At 35.4% G+C, this 17,564-nt stretch overlaps 1 protein-coding gene across 2 annotated transcripts in view; it reads left to right on the forward strand.

Annotated features, from left to right (window-relative positions):
* LOC116165584 (neurotrimin-like) overlaps positions 1–17,564 on the forward strand; it is a 355,447-nt gene that overhangs the window by 163,555 nt on the left and 174,328 nt on the right. Inside the window, exon 1 of one of the 2 annotated variants that reach the window (XM_031480145.1) lies at positions 5,866–5,961. The exons of the other annotated variant lie outside the window; for it this stretch is intronic. Coding sequence (XP_031336005.1) covers positions 5,925–5,961 — 37 coding nt within the window. The 5' untranslated portion in view covers positions 5,866–5,924. Of the gene's footprint in view, positions 1–5,865; positions 5,962–17,564 lie in introns of those variants that run through there. 2 annotated transcript variants of the gene reach the window in all.

The following is a 17,564-nucleotide window of genomic DNA, read 5'->3' on the forward strand; positions in this document are numbered from 1 at the left end:
CAAAAACTACTTCGCCCCCTTTCACTCTCTGCCCCCTGGGATTATTCCACTAAAAGTTTTAAACGCCAAGTGGTATCGAGTAATAGCTTGTTTGAAAGGTCATTCGAAGTCCTTTATTTTGACGTTTGATTTTTTTAAATCGGTTGAGAAAATTAGATAAATCTTTCCACTCTTTCAGCTAGTGTGTAAACCATTTTGAAAGTAAAATATGTATAAATGATTAATTTTTACTATCCCAAGATTGTCACAAAGGTAATTGATAGAAAAATAAATTCTTTCTTTCCCATAGCAACAAATAAATGATATTTTCGTTTGTTTTTGTTTTCTATCTGAACAAATTAAGATGGGTCGATTAAATAAATTAAATACAGATTTTTCCAATTATTGCGCAATAACTTTCTAGTCCGTATTATTGGGAATATCGAGATTTAGCGATTCCTGGTTAGTGGAAAATTCACCTAGGGTAAGGTTAGCGTTTTTTGGCATTTGTAGGTTCTTTCTTTACGAGAAATGGAAAAACCCCAATATGGCCCGGTTTCTGATCGAGAGTACCGAGAAACGTATGTTGGAAATTTCATTATATCAAATGTTTCCCTTTCCACCAGAATATCCTCTCCTATTTTCTAATTTAGCAGTGCGTTTTAAAACTGAAAATGTTCTTTCTTTTCCTCAATCAATTTTGGAACACCTTATACATTCGAACTTGTAATCAACAATCTTATTGTGATTTTAAATATGAATAAAAAAAAGGCGATAAAATTCATTTTTATCCATTCTCCAAATCCACTGGATTTTCCTAGGGATTTTCAGTAGATAGATTTTCAGATCCATATGATTTCTATACATTTACTAAAAATTAATAAACAATTTAGAAAAAACCCAACCGCCAATGATGGACTTTGATTCGCTTTTTATTTAACTAGTACATAGTCGAAATTTCCTTTAAAAGACAAAAAAGAATACTTATTGCCAAAATGGAAACAATTTTGTTAATAATAAGTGAATTAACAAATTGTTATGCTAAATACTCGAAGTTGATTAAAATCACAACTTGATAATATGTAAGTACAGTACATACCATGTGAGAATGATATTTTTTTAAATAAATGGTTACGTTTCGTTACTATGTCGCTTAGTATTTACGCTATAGATATCGCTATACAGGGTGGCACAACGAAAACGAGTAAATAACTCGTAAGGAAAGCTTTTGAAAAGAAACGCAAATACAAGTCGATTGTGTTTGGAAGGGGGGCGTTTTTTACTTGAAAATGTACACCCCTAGCGTCAATCCCCAAAGCAGGGTTGTCGCCCCTTCAATAACTTTAAATTGAATCTTGGGTCGAAACTCGTGTGACATATCATTGGAAAGGGATCTTAATTTCCTACACGCCTTTGGTTTAGTGTCCAAAAGAAGAAACAGAAGAACAAGACTCACGGATCTGCAATGCTCAATGGACAAAGAAATCCCCGACGGCAACAAACAAACTGCTAGCTTATTACTACTACTAATCAGAAAATTAGCAAAATAATTTTTAGAGAACGGGGAAAATGGAGTCGCTGAACACCCTCGCCACCCAACAACAGAAACTGTTTGTCAACCTGAAAAAGGATCCAGCGGATAGAAAGATCGTGAAATACATAGCATAAAATACCCAACAAACATGCATAAAAAATACATGCATAGCAATCTTGTATCAATTATCCGATTTATCCGATAAACGGGAAAACGGTATTAAATGAATAACGGGAAATCGGATGAACGGTTTATAAGTTTCAGGTTTGGATAGCAGGTTTTCAGATCACAAGTGACAGAAAGAAGTGTCTTGTGACGCCAAGGGATCCAGGCATGATTTCTGATAAGACTAGGAAGTGGAAATGACATTTTGTTATCATTTGTTATGGTTAGTTAGCGACATCTAGTGTTCGACAATGTACTTAGTTAGTAAAGCAGCGTTTGCATGCTATATAAATATAGTAAGGGGTACATTGTTACTTTACAGTTCAATTTAAAATTATTGAAGGAGTGGAAACGCTGCTTAGGGGGTTGACGCCAGGAGTTTCTGTGTTTTCTTCTAAAGCTCCTTATAAATTTCGATTTCGTTGTGCCACCCTCACGTGTTTGGTGCCTTAAGTGTTCTCATTACAATATATAGTTATTGCAGAATATTTCAATTAGGTTAGACGTATGCAGAAGATGAAGAAAACTAAAATCACGAGGGGATGAATATTGGAGATAATGTTATCCAAATCACTAAGTAGATGCATAATTTATCATACAAATGTGGTGACCTATTATTCTATGCCCCCACATCCGGATCTGATACTAGTGGTCGTAATTGCTTCAATGTATTGATAATATTGAACAAGGGTAATGATACCTCTTGCAATGTTTAATGCAACAGAACAATCGGAAGGGTGGTTTCGTTCCGTTAATCTGTCTTGCACTGCTTTGGTATTATGGTAGGTCGTTTTTTTTTTGTAATGGACATATACAAAGCGAGAGAGAGAGCGTAAAGAGCAAATTAGAAAATGAATTACCTAACCTAACATTTCATGACACAAATCCTAACTCTTGAGCAAAGAACTTTGCTATCACAGCCCTTTCTAATTTACTGTTTATCTTTATCTCTCGCATTGATCAATAATGTCTTATGGCTATTCAGTCGCTATCCGTACCACACTATTATTATTTGAATAACCGAATGAAGTTGAACAGTGTGTCCTAGTTGGCAACAATAATTATTCACCTCTTTCAAATCTTGAATTGAAGGAGATATACCAACATTAGCCTCTAAGTGTGCTTCCCTGCAAGAATTCAACGCTACATTCCTGAACTTATTTCAGGTTTGACGCATGGCGCGTGTCAGCCAGCCATCAATCTCGACCTTTCGACATTTTTCTAGATTTGTCTAATGCCACGTTTTTTTTCCCCGTTAAAATTACATTTGTTAAGGTGTGCGTGTGTAACAAAAATCGAACAATAGCCTTGACTAATTTTGATAATTATCCCATCCAATAAATTACTCCTCATTCCAAATTCACGAATGCCGAATGTCTAAAAAGCACACTTTTCGCGTAATGCAGGCAGCCACCGGAAAAATAAACGTGACGCGCTTCGGCAAACTTTCACCTTGTATGTCAACAGGAGAAGTTACAAAGCAATGTGCCGATGGAGCTTCACAATGATGTTTATTTCTTTTTCCAAATAGGGAAAAAGAACTGTTTAATAAACTCTACCAGCACATATCTTGCCTTGGAATTTAGTGGATAGCAATTTTGCAGGATATCACGTTCTGAGCACTTGATATTTGAGCCTCTTTGTTAATCATTTGTTAGTTAGATCAGCTAAGTGCTCTCAACATTAATTATCCCTGTGACTAACTTAGTTTTTACCACATTCGAGAACGGACCGTGTCAAAGTATCCCCCTTTTATTTTTCAAATACGTTTTTAGTGAGGGTTTTGTTTCTCAAGTGCAGGAGTACAGGAATTTTACACCCGAAAATCATCAACGAAACCATCTCTTTCAAATATCTACCCTTATCTCAGTGGCCTATGACGTATACAGTTCAGGTAATTGAATATTTTTTCATGACCGATCTGTGTAGCTTTCAATTTTTTTTTTTTAATAATCTACATATTATTCCAAATTCGTTTCCCTACTAGAAGAAAGATTTAAGGAGTGGATAATAAGAAAAGCAAAATTGATGTGGTTAATTAGTGTACACACAAATTATTATCTTACAGTTTTGTTTAATAATTCAAATAACTTGGTCGGAGGAGGTTTGCGATTTTCAGGCGCACTTAACTCACACACAAACGCTGATAGCTTTTGGACATTTCACTTGATAACACTGAACTTTATGACAAACAAAATTGATTTGATGAATAAGATGAAAAATTTTCGGTGGCTCTTCGGACGGCAGAAACTTTTAACTTTAACAAAATGCCTCGATGTACTACAACTGCTTGCTATTTCAACTCTACGAAACCTTTTCCGTACTCGAACAAGATGCGTAAAACTTCTTAAACCACTTTGGTTAACTTGCTTCTGCACAAAATTATTATAAAAATGACGAACTACGTCTTCAAATAAACAAATAGGGCAGAATGTCCACAATTTAGCGTAAAAATAAGTACACACTTTTCAACCTTCGCGAAAACTAGCACTAGCCGCAGCTGCGTTTTACGTTGACTCCAGTATTTAAGAAAACTAGCGCCATAAAGTAATGTCCTAAATCGCCAATCACAAACGTCCCCACTTCTCGGAATTCTTCGTAAAATCGGTATCTCCGTATCGGGACCAAAGTACGTACATTAATTGGCGACGCAAAAATAGGTCGGTTGAGCCGGAATTGATCAGTTAAACAAAAACACGTCTGTTCCATAGAAACAGCTCTGTTCATTACAAATAGGTCCGTTTAACAGAGTGAGGTTTGTTTAACCCACCGGTTTCTGATACAGGCCCAACCAACCTGTTTCCATCGATAAGAACCGAATCTTTGATCATTACATTGATCTTGCGCAGAGATTAAAGTAAATGTGAGCCAGAATCGAACATATTCATCTACTGTCTATTTCACCATCAATTATTCCTTCCATGTCACCTTAAAATCTGCCCTCTATTTCACCTCCAGTGACATCGGAATCGCAGAGTCTACTTTTGACCTTCAGTGACAGCGAATCGCCCACAGTTTGACCTTCAGTGACATTGAGCATACATTACAAAAGCTTTTCCGAATTGAACAAACGCCCGTACAATTTCTCACACAGCTTGCTTCCGCACAAATTTATTATAAAATATGAATGCGTCTTTAACTTAACAACTATAGCATATACGCTCGGAAATTTAGCTTAAAAATGTACACGTTCTTTGTCGCGAAACCAGCATCAGCAGCAGCTTCGTCGTCTCCAGTACTTTAATTTTCAGTTACCCCATAAAACAAACTCCTTCCTCATGAATTTTCAAATAAATTGCCAATCACGACGGAACGAGCCAAACGTCCCCACTTCCGACGATAAACGCGCAATTCTTCGTAACCTTTTAGCAGCGAAATCACATGTGCATAATTAAACTTCGCCTAACAATAAAACTTCTTATCGCAACGACCAGATGTGCCTTACTTAGACACCTTATCTAAATTGAAAAATTTAAAAAGCAATAAAAGACGCATTTAATAAAACTTCTAAAAGGGAAAACAAATACGGAAATACAAATTCAAGTAAAACAAACCAACTTTGTGTTTATTCGTAAAAAAATCCACCAGATTTGCACTTAAAAAAATGTGAAATTAGGGTACTGGCATCAAAATACCGTATACTTCGTCGAGTTTACACAACAGTAATTACTCAATTTCAAAGTAGTCGCTTCAAAAAATCAAGGCCACTCCCCTACGTCAACGTGATTTGGTATTTTAAAATGACCCGTGCATCTATCTAGTGTATGTTCTCATTAGTTAGTGTCTTTTTACAACCAATACCAAACGACTGTTAAATATCCCACGCAATTCAAAACCTGCATGATCAGCAAGGAGCCATCTCATGGTGAGCTAAGAAATGTAATACCAGATTTCCATTAAAAAACCCTGAATTTCCACCCCTATCGCCGTTATCTTGATTCCTCAGGTACTTAAAGAACAACAGAATTTTCTTGTAACTTGTAACGCAGAAAATTTCTACAAAGGATACAGTATTTTATTCATTACGTTCAAAGGACGTTCGAAACAACACCGAGGAAAATTAAAGTGAGATATGGTGATTAAATCACACAGCATATAACTGAAAATGAAAAACCTGATTTAATTGAAGGTAACTGATAATGGCAATAACGTTGAATTCGACTTGTTTATTATGGCAGTTATTTTATGGCCGAGTTTGTGTGTGGTTTATATCGTAACGATTGTTGTGTGAACTGTGGGGGTGATTATGGGGGCGGATGGAAGATGCTACCGTGTAGGGAGAGGTATAGTTTAGCATGTAGTTTCCAATTCGCTAATTTTGAAATTGCCACACCTTTTGTTTACAATAATACAATATGATTAAAATATTTCAATTAACAATTGCCGATTTTGGAATTTCATATAACAGTTTCTTTGCATGAATGTGCACTTTATGACAAATCATTTGAGTTTCGACCTTGCTCAATGATGAATGAATATTTCAATCGCGTTTGATTTATCTCTTTACCCTCCGCTTAACATGAATTTCGACCAAATTCCAGATAAGCAAAAACGACCGAAATTTTATTTGAAGTTTAATATTAATTATTAAATCACCATTTTAATGAAGGTATTAAAAAATATGTACCTACACCTCAAATGTCAGTCCATTTGCAGGTAACCTCGAGTGGAAGCTTTTCGATGCAACAGTTTGTATCGGAAAATGCTGTTACGTCTTGGGTTATTTCTCTGTGTCTACAGCCCTTAATTTGCTATGTGCAGCCATGTTGTATTCTTAATTTAAGGTTTGTTTTTAGTTAAAGGGCGAACTAGGCAGCATACAAAATGAAAAGATTTCATTTTTTAAATATCTTGTGAGTGTGATATTTACTTACTTGTAGTTGCTCTTAAGATATGTACAAATACCTGTTATGCATTATGTGGTAAATAAATAATGTGGTATTGGTCTATCCAAAATCAATGAGGGTAAATTTATGACGAGAAAATCTGGGATCGTTGTGCTCAGATTAACCGCCAATTTTAAATCTCCAAAATCGATACGTTACCTGAATTATACCTTTAAATCAACTGTCAAATGCAAGTAATACCTACATCACCTGATTTAGTTATGATGCAAACGTTTACAATTCAGAACAATTCCATGTAATCTTAATATACAATTTGATAGAAAATCTTGATGACAAATTCAATCATAATGTATAATCCATGAAAAATTGTGAATAATGGAAAACCTGCACTTATCCGTCCTTAAATCGGACCCTTAAAATATATACACATGCTTGATTTTTTGGAAATTATATTGAAATGTAGGGTAAGTGTATTAGAGGTGTTAAAACTCTAACTGAATAAACACAATTTGTTTAATGGAAAAATTCACTTATCAATACCATAAACACAAACGCTTTATTTTGCTCGAAATAATTTTAAAACTTAGTCGATTTTCTTAGTGTGCTTCATAAATGCCCGGTGCAAATTCTAGGACCTGTTTTAGAGCCCAAAATTAGGAAAAGGTTTCTGTAAAAATGTGTTAAGAGAGTATTAAGGGTTCACCTTGTAATGATGGTGCCAATATAAGGAGACATACATTGTGGTCTGATCTGGGAAAGGGAAGAAAATATCGAGAGGTCATCCTCTGGTTAATAACCTTAATAGGGTAATAATGGAAGGTGGTGTTACGCTCTATTGAGTGATAGGGTTCCGTGCAGTCTAGGCTTAGGAATCTGTGGAAGAAAAATCGAAAGGCATCTCTTGAGTCCCATTTGGCTGGGGTACCTTGATTTATGTGATTACTTACAAACGAGTCTGCTTTTGATCCATGTGATCTGAAGGGTATTGATAGTTCACATTTGTTCTAGAATGCAATGACATTGAGTGTAGCTTAGAGCTCAGTGGTTGAGTTTTCTATTTTGAAAATTGGGGATTTTATTCCTATTAATATTTATCCTTTTTTTTATATAACATCATATTTCGTGCAGCCTCCAATTTAACTACAATACAGATAGTTTTCCTTTTGTAATAATGTCTTATTACCTACACAAACACACAAGACAATAACTAAGGTAGCAGAAATAGAAATACCGCATTGCCATTCATATACTAGTTTTGGTGTAAAATCACAAATCCTCGTATATACCTTCTAATGGAGGAATATGTAACTTAATTGTATAGCCAGAAATAATATTTTGTTTCGTATTTCTTTTGTAACATTTGCTTATCGACAAATTCCCCCATTGCTTTTCTTTTATAAATCGATACGATTTCGTTTATTTTTGTTCGCATCATTATTATTCATTATTTAGTCGTTTGGTTGATAGCCTAATTTGCCATTTTCGGTCCGTAAATAATACGTTGGGATAACAAATCGGCCCGCATTTTTTTGTAGATTGCCGGTAATTTGGGACATCGATAAAATTAAATAGAAGCGCTCGATTCCTTTTAGTCTCGAAGTCTAAATTGGGACAAATGTAGTAAATGTTAGAGAGGACGGGGAAAATTAATTCGCTCACTCCTAAATCTAAACAAGGCTCTAACAAATAGCTGTTAGTGGTGCACATCTCGCAGGAGTTTTCCCCTCACGGTTCAAAATTACATCAAATATTGACAAGTTTCCACGTAAGTGTAATTCCACTATTAAACCCCATACACATGTTCTAATGTGTACTTTGGGATTTGATTATTTAGTGAAAATTGTACCTTTCAGAAGTAACTATAGTAGATTGGGTATTACGCTTGAAAGCACTTCTTAACGATTTATGCGTTGGGTAAAATAAAGTCACATTGTGACGCATATTCGAGGGAATTTCTGTGTTAATTTATAAAGTTCAAGCGTAATTATGAGAGACACGGAATTGTAACTACCCATTTTTTATATTATAGTGCGAGTTATAGTGTTCTTTGTGAAATATTTATTTGATATGATTCAGCCATTCGACAACAGAAGCACCAGTTCCAAGTGCTTATCTTTTCACATAGAAAGTTTTCCAAACAATTAGCAGCGAAAGCTACTTGAACATTTAGGCCTACTATTTCTCTTGGTCTGGTATGGGCATTTCCAGTAGGGCATTTGAGAGAAATGCTTTCAGAGTTTTCACAGATTGGCATCTCACTCAGTTTGTAGGTATATTCCACTGTTGTCCTATGATTCCTTTGTTAGATGAGTAAACAGGTCCTGCTATATTAAAAGAATGAAGTGAGAAGGGGGTCATTCTTAGCTCCCAGAAAAATAATCTTGTATTCATAATATTACACACAGAAGCTACATTGTGTTACTCGAATTACTGTGTTTCTAATTCGCACAGCACTTCCTTTTTAATTGCAAGATTATTAGAGATGGCTTCAATTTTTGTAATGAAACATGTATCTATTAACAAAGTGTGTTAGAAATGCATTGAAAGTTCAATGATTCAAGCAAATTTGACACATTGATTTCGGTTCCATAAGTTATCCCCAACAAAAATAAAACTGTCATAATTTACTTTGTAGTTCGATAGTTCGTGGTTTTACTGATGACATCTTTCTTGCAAATTTCCTCGTTTTCTCCTTTTTTCGGTATTAGTACGTTGGAACTGACATTTCGTAATTTTACTTTCCAGGCTAGCTCAGGTAAAAATGGGCGAAGAATAAGAAAGGATTAAATAGATTTTCCTTCTGGAAAAATACCAACTTAAACTGATTTGCAAAATATTCACAATCTTAAACGAACATCGAAAACTTTTCATGCAAATGGGTGCTTTCCTTTTACATGAAGTGGAAACGTAAATAAGTCAACACACATATTTGTAAACTGCCCGATTGGTGTTGAAAAGCTGCTTCTACACCTTAATTTATGGTTGATGTGTATGGAAAAGCAAGTGTGGAACAATCTGCAGCACTTTTTCCACTAAATATAACTAATTTAGACACATATCAAATATTCTATAAGCTTGTGTTGCATACCTCACGTGTCTCGAATGAATGCGAATCGCGCACTCGTGTCAGTTACCCCGCGAAACCGAATTTCATTGATGAAGTTGAAATTACAAATGAATAAGATACCTAATCACAGCACTGTTTTGTTTTGCAAATTTTATACACATAATAATTCGAAAATATACATTCAGGCATTATCTCACAGCTTGGGGGCGATATTCTCACGATAATCAAAGGACCTTATAACTTTCACAGTTCTTGGCTCGTATTGGCTGCATAGTTTTGTGTATGTGTGATGGTGATTGTCGTGTGAAAATCATCCTGCTTCGTCCAACGCCGAAATGTGCTGGAGAGGCAATCAAAGTTCGCACCCCTCCACCACTGCAACTCACTGGCTCCCCTGAAATGATTCGTATTGGAAATATGGCCCTTCGTGAGTCAATTTAAGGGGAGAAATGTGTAAATGACGTCTTGATTTTGTTTAAATAATTTTTCGTTTTGTTTATTTTGTTTTATTATAAATCTAACTGTTAAAACACTAGATTTAAGCCTCTGGAAATTATTTGCGTAGTCGTTTATCTCATGTTTTTCTCTGGTCGTGGATAAGAAGTTTTCTTATCGCTGCAAAATTAATCACTTTCAGAATAAGGACGTGTTATAGCAGGCTAGGAAACACAAATGCAGGTTGATTTCTCTAAGACGCGCATTATTCTGTTCAGGTAGGCGTAGGAGGAATGGAAGTGAGGAAAGGGAAAAGGTTTTAAATAAGAGAATCGGACGTTAAACGAGGCCTTTTGTTTGGTGGTGGTTCTTTTTGGTGGAAAACGTGAATCGAGATTTTTTAACGTTACGCAGCAGTATTTGAACGTAAAAGCAAAACTGACTGCTATGAAAGAAAGTTAGTTGTGTGCTACGAGTATTAAAAAATTGAAGTTGTCCTGTTAGAAAGTGAACGTTAGGTCTGTTTAAGCGGAAGCGTATTTTCCAGTTATACGGTAAAGTTTAATCGTAGTACTGTGGTTATCGAGCTGTTGTCGTTTTATCAAGTACGTGTGCAAAATAATACAAAGATGGTGGGGAATATCCTACCGAAACTGTTTTGAACAAATTTTGGAGAAAGATCAATCTGACTAAAAAAATTAGGCAATAGTGATGTATTAACACTAGAAGCCCCAGGAGGGTTCAATTGACCACATTTAAGATTTAAATTGATATATCGCCTTTATTTTTGACAACAGAAGTTTGTGGGTTTATGACTTTTTCTTATTTAGGCACTAGATTAATTAAAGAAAAAGGTTTTATTGTAACTCTGAACAATTTTTAGTTTTCACCTATGGTGCCCGACTTTCCATAAATATTGTTTCAAGTTCTTTTATTCTTACGATTTTTCATATACAGTGTGTTCGAGATAAGAGAGTCACCCCAATATCTCTTTTATTTGGTTGAGAGGTTCCACCCTGTATATACAACTTACGACGATGCCTACATTTTTTAAGCTTAGCAACCATGCAATTTCTAGGTGGGAAAAAGCTGCCTGCGCAATCCAGAAAGCACGAACGTGGGTTACGTTTGGCATCTTGTCTTGAATGGCGGTCGTGAACGCGTCGCTCCATAAATGTTTGTTGTTATTTTGTGATTTTTTAATGCAGGTAGTAATCTTTGCATTTCTTTATATCGTATTTGTGTTTTGTACGCCACATTTTAAATTTTTTGTGTTTGAATCTTTGTTTTTGAAATTTACTTGGTTTAACCGCAATGCATAATCACATATGTGATACCGTTATGCTATTGTTCGTAATTGTTTACGTTTTTGGTTTAATGCTTGCTTAATTTATGTTTATTGACGTTGATTACTTGGTCTTGTCCCTGAAGCAACATTTTGATCATTTTATTTTAATATGTAGAAATTACCGATTCGTTTGATGTATGTACTGACTTGTTGTTTGTAACTAATCATTTTCTCCGTGAATGAAGCAGTCACGGGGGTGGTAAAAACTGTAGTCAAAATTGAGCTACGACACCTAATTCCGTGATTGTCTTCGACTTTCAACTGTAGGCTCGAAACCCCGAAACCAGGGGCGGGTTACCTATCTTGCAGGAGCGGGATTACCCTAATCAAAGCTCTTCAGTTTAGAATCTATGTGCGATAAATGAGTGGCGATTCAATAATTTCCACATATCTTGTTTTTAGTTAAATTTGCCTACAAGGCCATGTAATTTTTCATCTTGCTTTTAACAAAAGGACTTTATTGCACCAAAGATGAGTCACATCCTGTGTATTTCACCCTTTCTTAGAACCTTGGTGCCTGCTTACCTGACCCATAATTCCTAAAACTTGTTTTTAACCTATATGTTCCCTCTTGAAGTTTACCTGCTACTGTTTGTGATGTTATAATTTTATGTTACGCATTCACATCATTATAAACAATTAATTTTGCTACACAATTTGATATTAATTTGACGGCTGGTTTTTTTATTGGTAAGTTCTTTTTTCCCAGCCTACTTCTATTTTTATTCGGTGAACTACCATTTTCAAACTTTATTTTTGCAATGTAATTTATTTCGACTTAAATTTCCGAGCTTTTACAATCAATAATAATTGATCATTATTAAACAAACTTTTCAAAATTTGAGTGTTTTATTTTACGTTCCTTCCCTACTGTGCTTCAGGTCAAAGCCTTGTCAACTAACGTAAGGGGGTCCTGCCTTAGATGTTTGATCACGAGCCACTTTTCAAATTTAAGCGGGATCTTGTCGATCTATCCGTCGCCCGTAGGCGGGTAGCAAAGCTTGGGTCTTCTAGAGGAGACTTCAATGTAGTAACCAAAATTGGTCCACGTAAAGTTTCTGCGTTCTTCAGTGAACCTAGTTCCCACTGCCTTCTGGAACAGGTTTTCCGCGAATTTAAATTGTGTAAGGAGAAATATAATTTACCAAGTTACGAGGCGTCGTAGAAGGTACCTCTCAAATAGCTATACCTTCAGGTCTGCTCACAGTGTTTGTGGCTGATCGTTTCCTATTATGATTCATTTTCCAGAAATTGTAAATTCCCGAAACTCGAAAGTTTTCACCACAGTTACTGTGTTACGATTGGCCCAAAGCATTTCTAACCGTCACTTGCTAAGTGTACTATCTTCTTTTGTCATCTAGATTTCTATTAATAATTTATACACATGGCCCGCAAGTGAAATTGAATAATGGAAAGCCTGTATGTATTTTATTCTAGATAAGAGTTAAATGCTAACATAAATTTAAATTTATGGCTCGCTTAATCCCAAAAGAATATTGGAGTGGACTAAACTCAAAGAAAGCTGTGTTAAAAGTAAGCGCGTTAAATGAATTGAAAATATTACCGAGCTTACAGAAAACGGTAGGTAACATAAGAAAAATCGGGGACGTACCAAAGCGTTGCTAAGGAGATAAAAAATTAATTTTATGAAATAAAAACACAATATGTTGGAGTTCGGCTCAAAGAATACCTTTTTCAATCGCTTAATCTATCGGCGATAATGCTTCTTTTTTATTTAGTCGAGCTTTAAAACAGATATCTGTATTCAATTTGAGCCGAACAGCAGGAGAAAGTGAAATTTATTACAGCTACGTGCACTTGAACGACAGATGCTTAAACTCTCATGGACAACAATTAAAATGATTTAGGTGCGATAATTACATATATAATGGCATTCAACGTTCTGTAAATTAGTGCCATTATCATATAAAGTTTACTTAGTAATTGAAGTTTTTTTGGAAATGGCGTCAAGACATTGTTGATGGAAAGCTTTATTACCTATTTCGCGTGGCACGTGTTACCGCGTGGAATTTTCTTTTGGGTGTACATTTTGGGAAACAGATGAGGCAGTGAGAAGATTCAATTCATTTTTTCTGACCCGACAATTCGCGCAGTGTTGTAGCCAATCAATAATCGCCATTTAGGCAACATAAAATTTCACATTACCAGGTTTCCACTTCGGTAATAAATGAAATATATAACACCGCTGGTGGCTGTTAAAACGAATTCCATCCGAATATGAAGGGAAACTAATTAAAATAATCATGACCATTATCTCGTATAAATTTAAATATTATTAACGAAGTAAACATCGCCCAGTAAAAATATTTTAAAGGGCAGAGTCGGATTTTGTCAATGACACAATTTCCCATTTTTTCCAAACGTTAGAGGTTAAAATAAATCGGTAAACACATACTCTGTAAGTCCCCTAACGCTCCTAAAGCCATCCGGAAATATCCGATTAGGTTTTTAGGAACATACATATATACGTCCTTTGGCGAAAACCTCATACAATCGCCATTTAATGTATTTTACAATTGTCGCTCTCTATTAATAATTGAGGCGTTTGAATAATTTATTCTGTTGTCTCTGACAGTAATCAAAATGTTCAATTGATACTAAATTGCATTGCAGTTGTCTGAATTTTTTGTCTTTAGTTCAGAATTTTGGCACTATTATGTTTACTAGTTACTTTTAATGACCTTTGAAAATGTGTTTATGTTAAGTTAAAGAAATCGTACAACATCTAAACGTGTCGCCCTAATAACAGACTAAAGCTAGCCCTCCGTTATTATCATTTACCACACGGGTCAATGCGTTTTTATGGAGAAAAGAATAGACTATTCCTTTTAGCAAAATGATTCTTACATACAATTAAAAAGCAGCCATCAATCGACGACCCATCATGAGGAAACATTTTCCAGAAACTGTCAAAAGCTCTAGGCTGCGACAGATAAGACATCGGGAAATATAGTGTAGACAACTTGATTCTTGGTTGTAATTGAGATGGAATCTCGTCGATTCTTTTACGTAACACGTAACGCAATAAATGAGAATTGTTTAAGTTCCCTGTTTCACCTGATTTTTTTTTAAAGAAAAGGATTGATGAGTGAGGCCCGTAAAACTTCGGATACCCAAGTAAAATTTTAGAATTGCTGAGGATGGTAAAACACATAATTTTGTGCTATTTACTGCCGAGGGTAACCAATTTTGTGCTATACACGAAGCGAGAAATCACCAAAGGCGCATGAATACAATCTACTTTGCTGCTGTTACCACTGATATGACTGTTTTTGTTAGTTAGCATATTTTTTGCTATTATGCATTGTCGATGATTATATTTTATGCTCTCATATACATCGAGAAAACGCCAAACAGGTGGCCGCAGTAAACTGCCGTAACCATCTGATATCTCGGATATTACGCAATCTTGTGTGATGCTAAACTGTTCTATCTATTATTGGTGATGTCGCCGGGACGAGACCAAGTCTCGTCTCGTCTCTTCTCATCAGTCTCGCCAAGAGCGTTTGGTCTCGAAGTTTTTTTTAGTATTTATTTGTATTGTTTTTTTTAAATTTTAATCAAGAAAATCCATTGAAGTAGCACGAATTCCAATTGTTTACCTAAACCGTGCCTAACCTTACTGATTAAGGACTTAATTACCATAGGTCTTATACAACTGTAAAATTTCTTAAATCCAGGAAGCCTTCGACAGCTTTATTTTATTTTATTGGCGGACAATTGATTTATTAAACCTGTACCCTCAGCAATAGCAGGTATACCTGAGTCAAATAATGGTAATTGTCTAGAAAACAAAATTTGGTTATAATACTTAATAGGATCTCGCGGATTCCTTTATATTAAAAGCCTTTAATGCTCTCATTGTATTTTCACAAGTTTATGGATTTACCATTCGTTTCAAGGTATAGGTACGGTGACTCAATTTAACAGTGGATACAACCGGGTATCTCGATTTTGATTGGTAGTTCGTTCTGGTCACCATATTGGGGCTAAAATGCTATAGGTACTTTAGTATGAGTTTACACTTTTTTGTGTTCTTGAGAAATTCGGTGAATAAAGGCGCTGCTTAAGGTAAAATGTATATTGTGGACATACGTAATATACAAATACAGTTACTGTAGGTATAGGTACTTACATATTTACCGGGTAGTTACGACCGTAAAAGTCAAAAATAACTTGGACACATTATCTTTAAGTATTTAAGTAACAAAGAATTCAGTGAGACTTTCCTACCTAGTTACATTACCAGATACATTTTATGAGAGCCAATATTTTTAGCAGCAGAATGGTAAAGAAAATCCTTAAAATACGCATAATTATGTTTCGTGATTAACAGCTAGATGCGGAAGGTCATTACTATTTGTCATGCCTTCGTGGTGTTTTTTACATGCTCTACACCATTTTTGGGCGAGATCACGCGAGACCAAACGAAACTAGACGAGACGAGACTGAACCAGGGCGAGACGAGACTTTGAGTTGGTCACGAGACGAGACGAGACCTTCGAAAGTCTCGTTTCGTCTCGTCTCGCGGCAACACTATCTGTTATAGTGCACGATTATTTTTAGTAAGTGCTTCTGAAGTTCTATAGTTCTGTGTATAGATTTTGTGGCCGACCAGCTACTTTTAAATTCCTATAGAAGTAGACAACACATTCATTAGGGTCCGTTAACTTGCCCCCTCCCCCCCTAGAGATTTGATTGTCATATTATTATAAAGTAATGCGCTCGTTATGCAGTCACATGCGCAACCGACAGTAATGCTGGCGCCATTATCATTTTTTAGAATTCTTAGAAATCCGAAAATGGGAGTGATCAAGTATATGTAGCCCCCCCACAACGTATTTTGTCGCTGGTATCTATGCCCCCTGATACATCTGGTTATGAGCTCAATTGCGCCACATGAATTAAAGCTATCGCCATCATCGTTAAGCCACGACAAATTTTTAAAATGTCTGGGGGGGGGGGGCAACGTTTTTAAAAGTTACTTTTTTCTATCATGTCTTTATACTAAATTGTACTCCTAGGTATGCGCCGTAAAAAGATATCTTTGCGTCAATCTTCTTTTTTGGTTATCCGTAGGTAAATGTATTTGGGACGGGCCAAATGAACGTAGCATTTTGCTATCGGTATCTGTGCCACTCGATACATCTGGTTACGCGCCCATTTGCGCCACTTGAATTAAAGCTTGCGCCATCATGGTTAAATTATAAAAATTATTATAAGTAGACGTCAACTTAACGTTTTCAAAAGTTACATATTTTTACATATTTTTTGCACTAGGTACATCGTAATGCCGTAAACAGAAATCTTTGCGCCATTATATTTTTTAAAAACCCTTTCGCCGATTTCGTTTTTATTTATTGATGTTTATTTTTTGATGTTACAATAAAAATAAAAAACACTTTCTCATGACCACTTTTAAAACAAGACATAGTTGAGGAATCTTGAATATAACGTTTCATTTCGGAGAAATCATCATCAACTTTACAAACAAATTTCCTGGAAAACAAAAAAAGTGTCTTATAGACACTAACACTTTCCAACTTTCGTTTTACTTTGTATATCGTACATCGTTGTATTCGTAATAAAAGTGCTGCTCAATACCAGAAGGTACTTTTATGGGCCATAAAAAAAAATAAAACTGATGCTGATTTATGAAAAACCCCCCAATGGTGTCTTGTAAAAAAGTGGTAATGAGAAAGTGTTTTTTCTATTTTTTATCTGTTCAAATTACATCAGAAAAATAAAAAATGATAAAATTTCAGTTTTTCTGGCATATCTTCGGAAGTAATCAGAGTTTTGTGGCCTTCTTTTTCCATAATTTAACCATCGTATCTCCTATGGTTTTCGGAGATCCCCATGATCGTTACCTTGGACACAGTATATATTTTATTTATTTATTTATTTATTTATTTATTGTCTCTCTTGTTCTAGGCACTTAACAAGCTTACGGTCAATTACAGAGTGACCCGCTAAATGCTTTTTAGAGGTGCCCCTGCAGATGGTCTTAAGTTGTTCTATACTACTCCGGTAGTTACCTTACGAATTAGGAAAACTGCAGAAAAACCTTAATCGTAGTAGCCGGTAGAATGCTCGAAACTGATCTAAGGAATTTCCCATCTCTGTCACAGACGAAAAATTCTTACCTCAGCCCAAAATCAATTAGTA

The sequence above is a fragment of the Photinus pyralis genome, unplaced genomic scaffold (assembly GCF_008802855.1).
Source record: "Photinus pyralis isolate 1611_PpyrPB1 unplaced genomic scaffold, Ppyr1.3 Ppyr1.4_LG3a, whole genome shotgun sequence".
In the NCBI taxonomy this organism is placed as follows: domain Eukaryota; kingdom Metazoa; phylum Arthropoda; class Insecta; order Coleoptera; family Lampyridae; genus Photinus; species Photinus pyralis.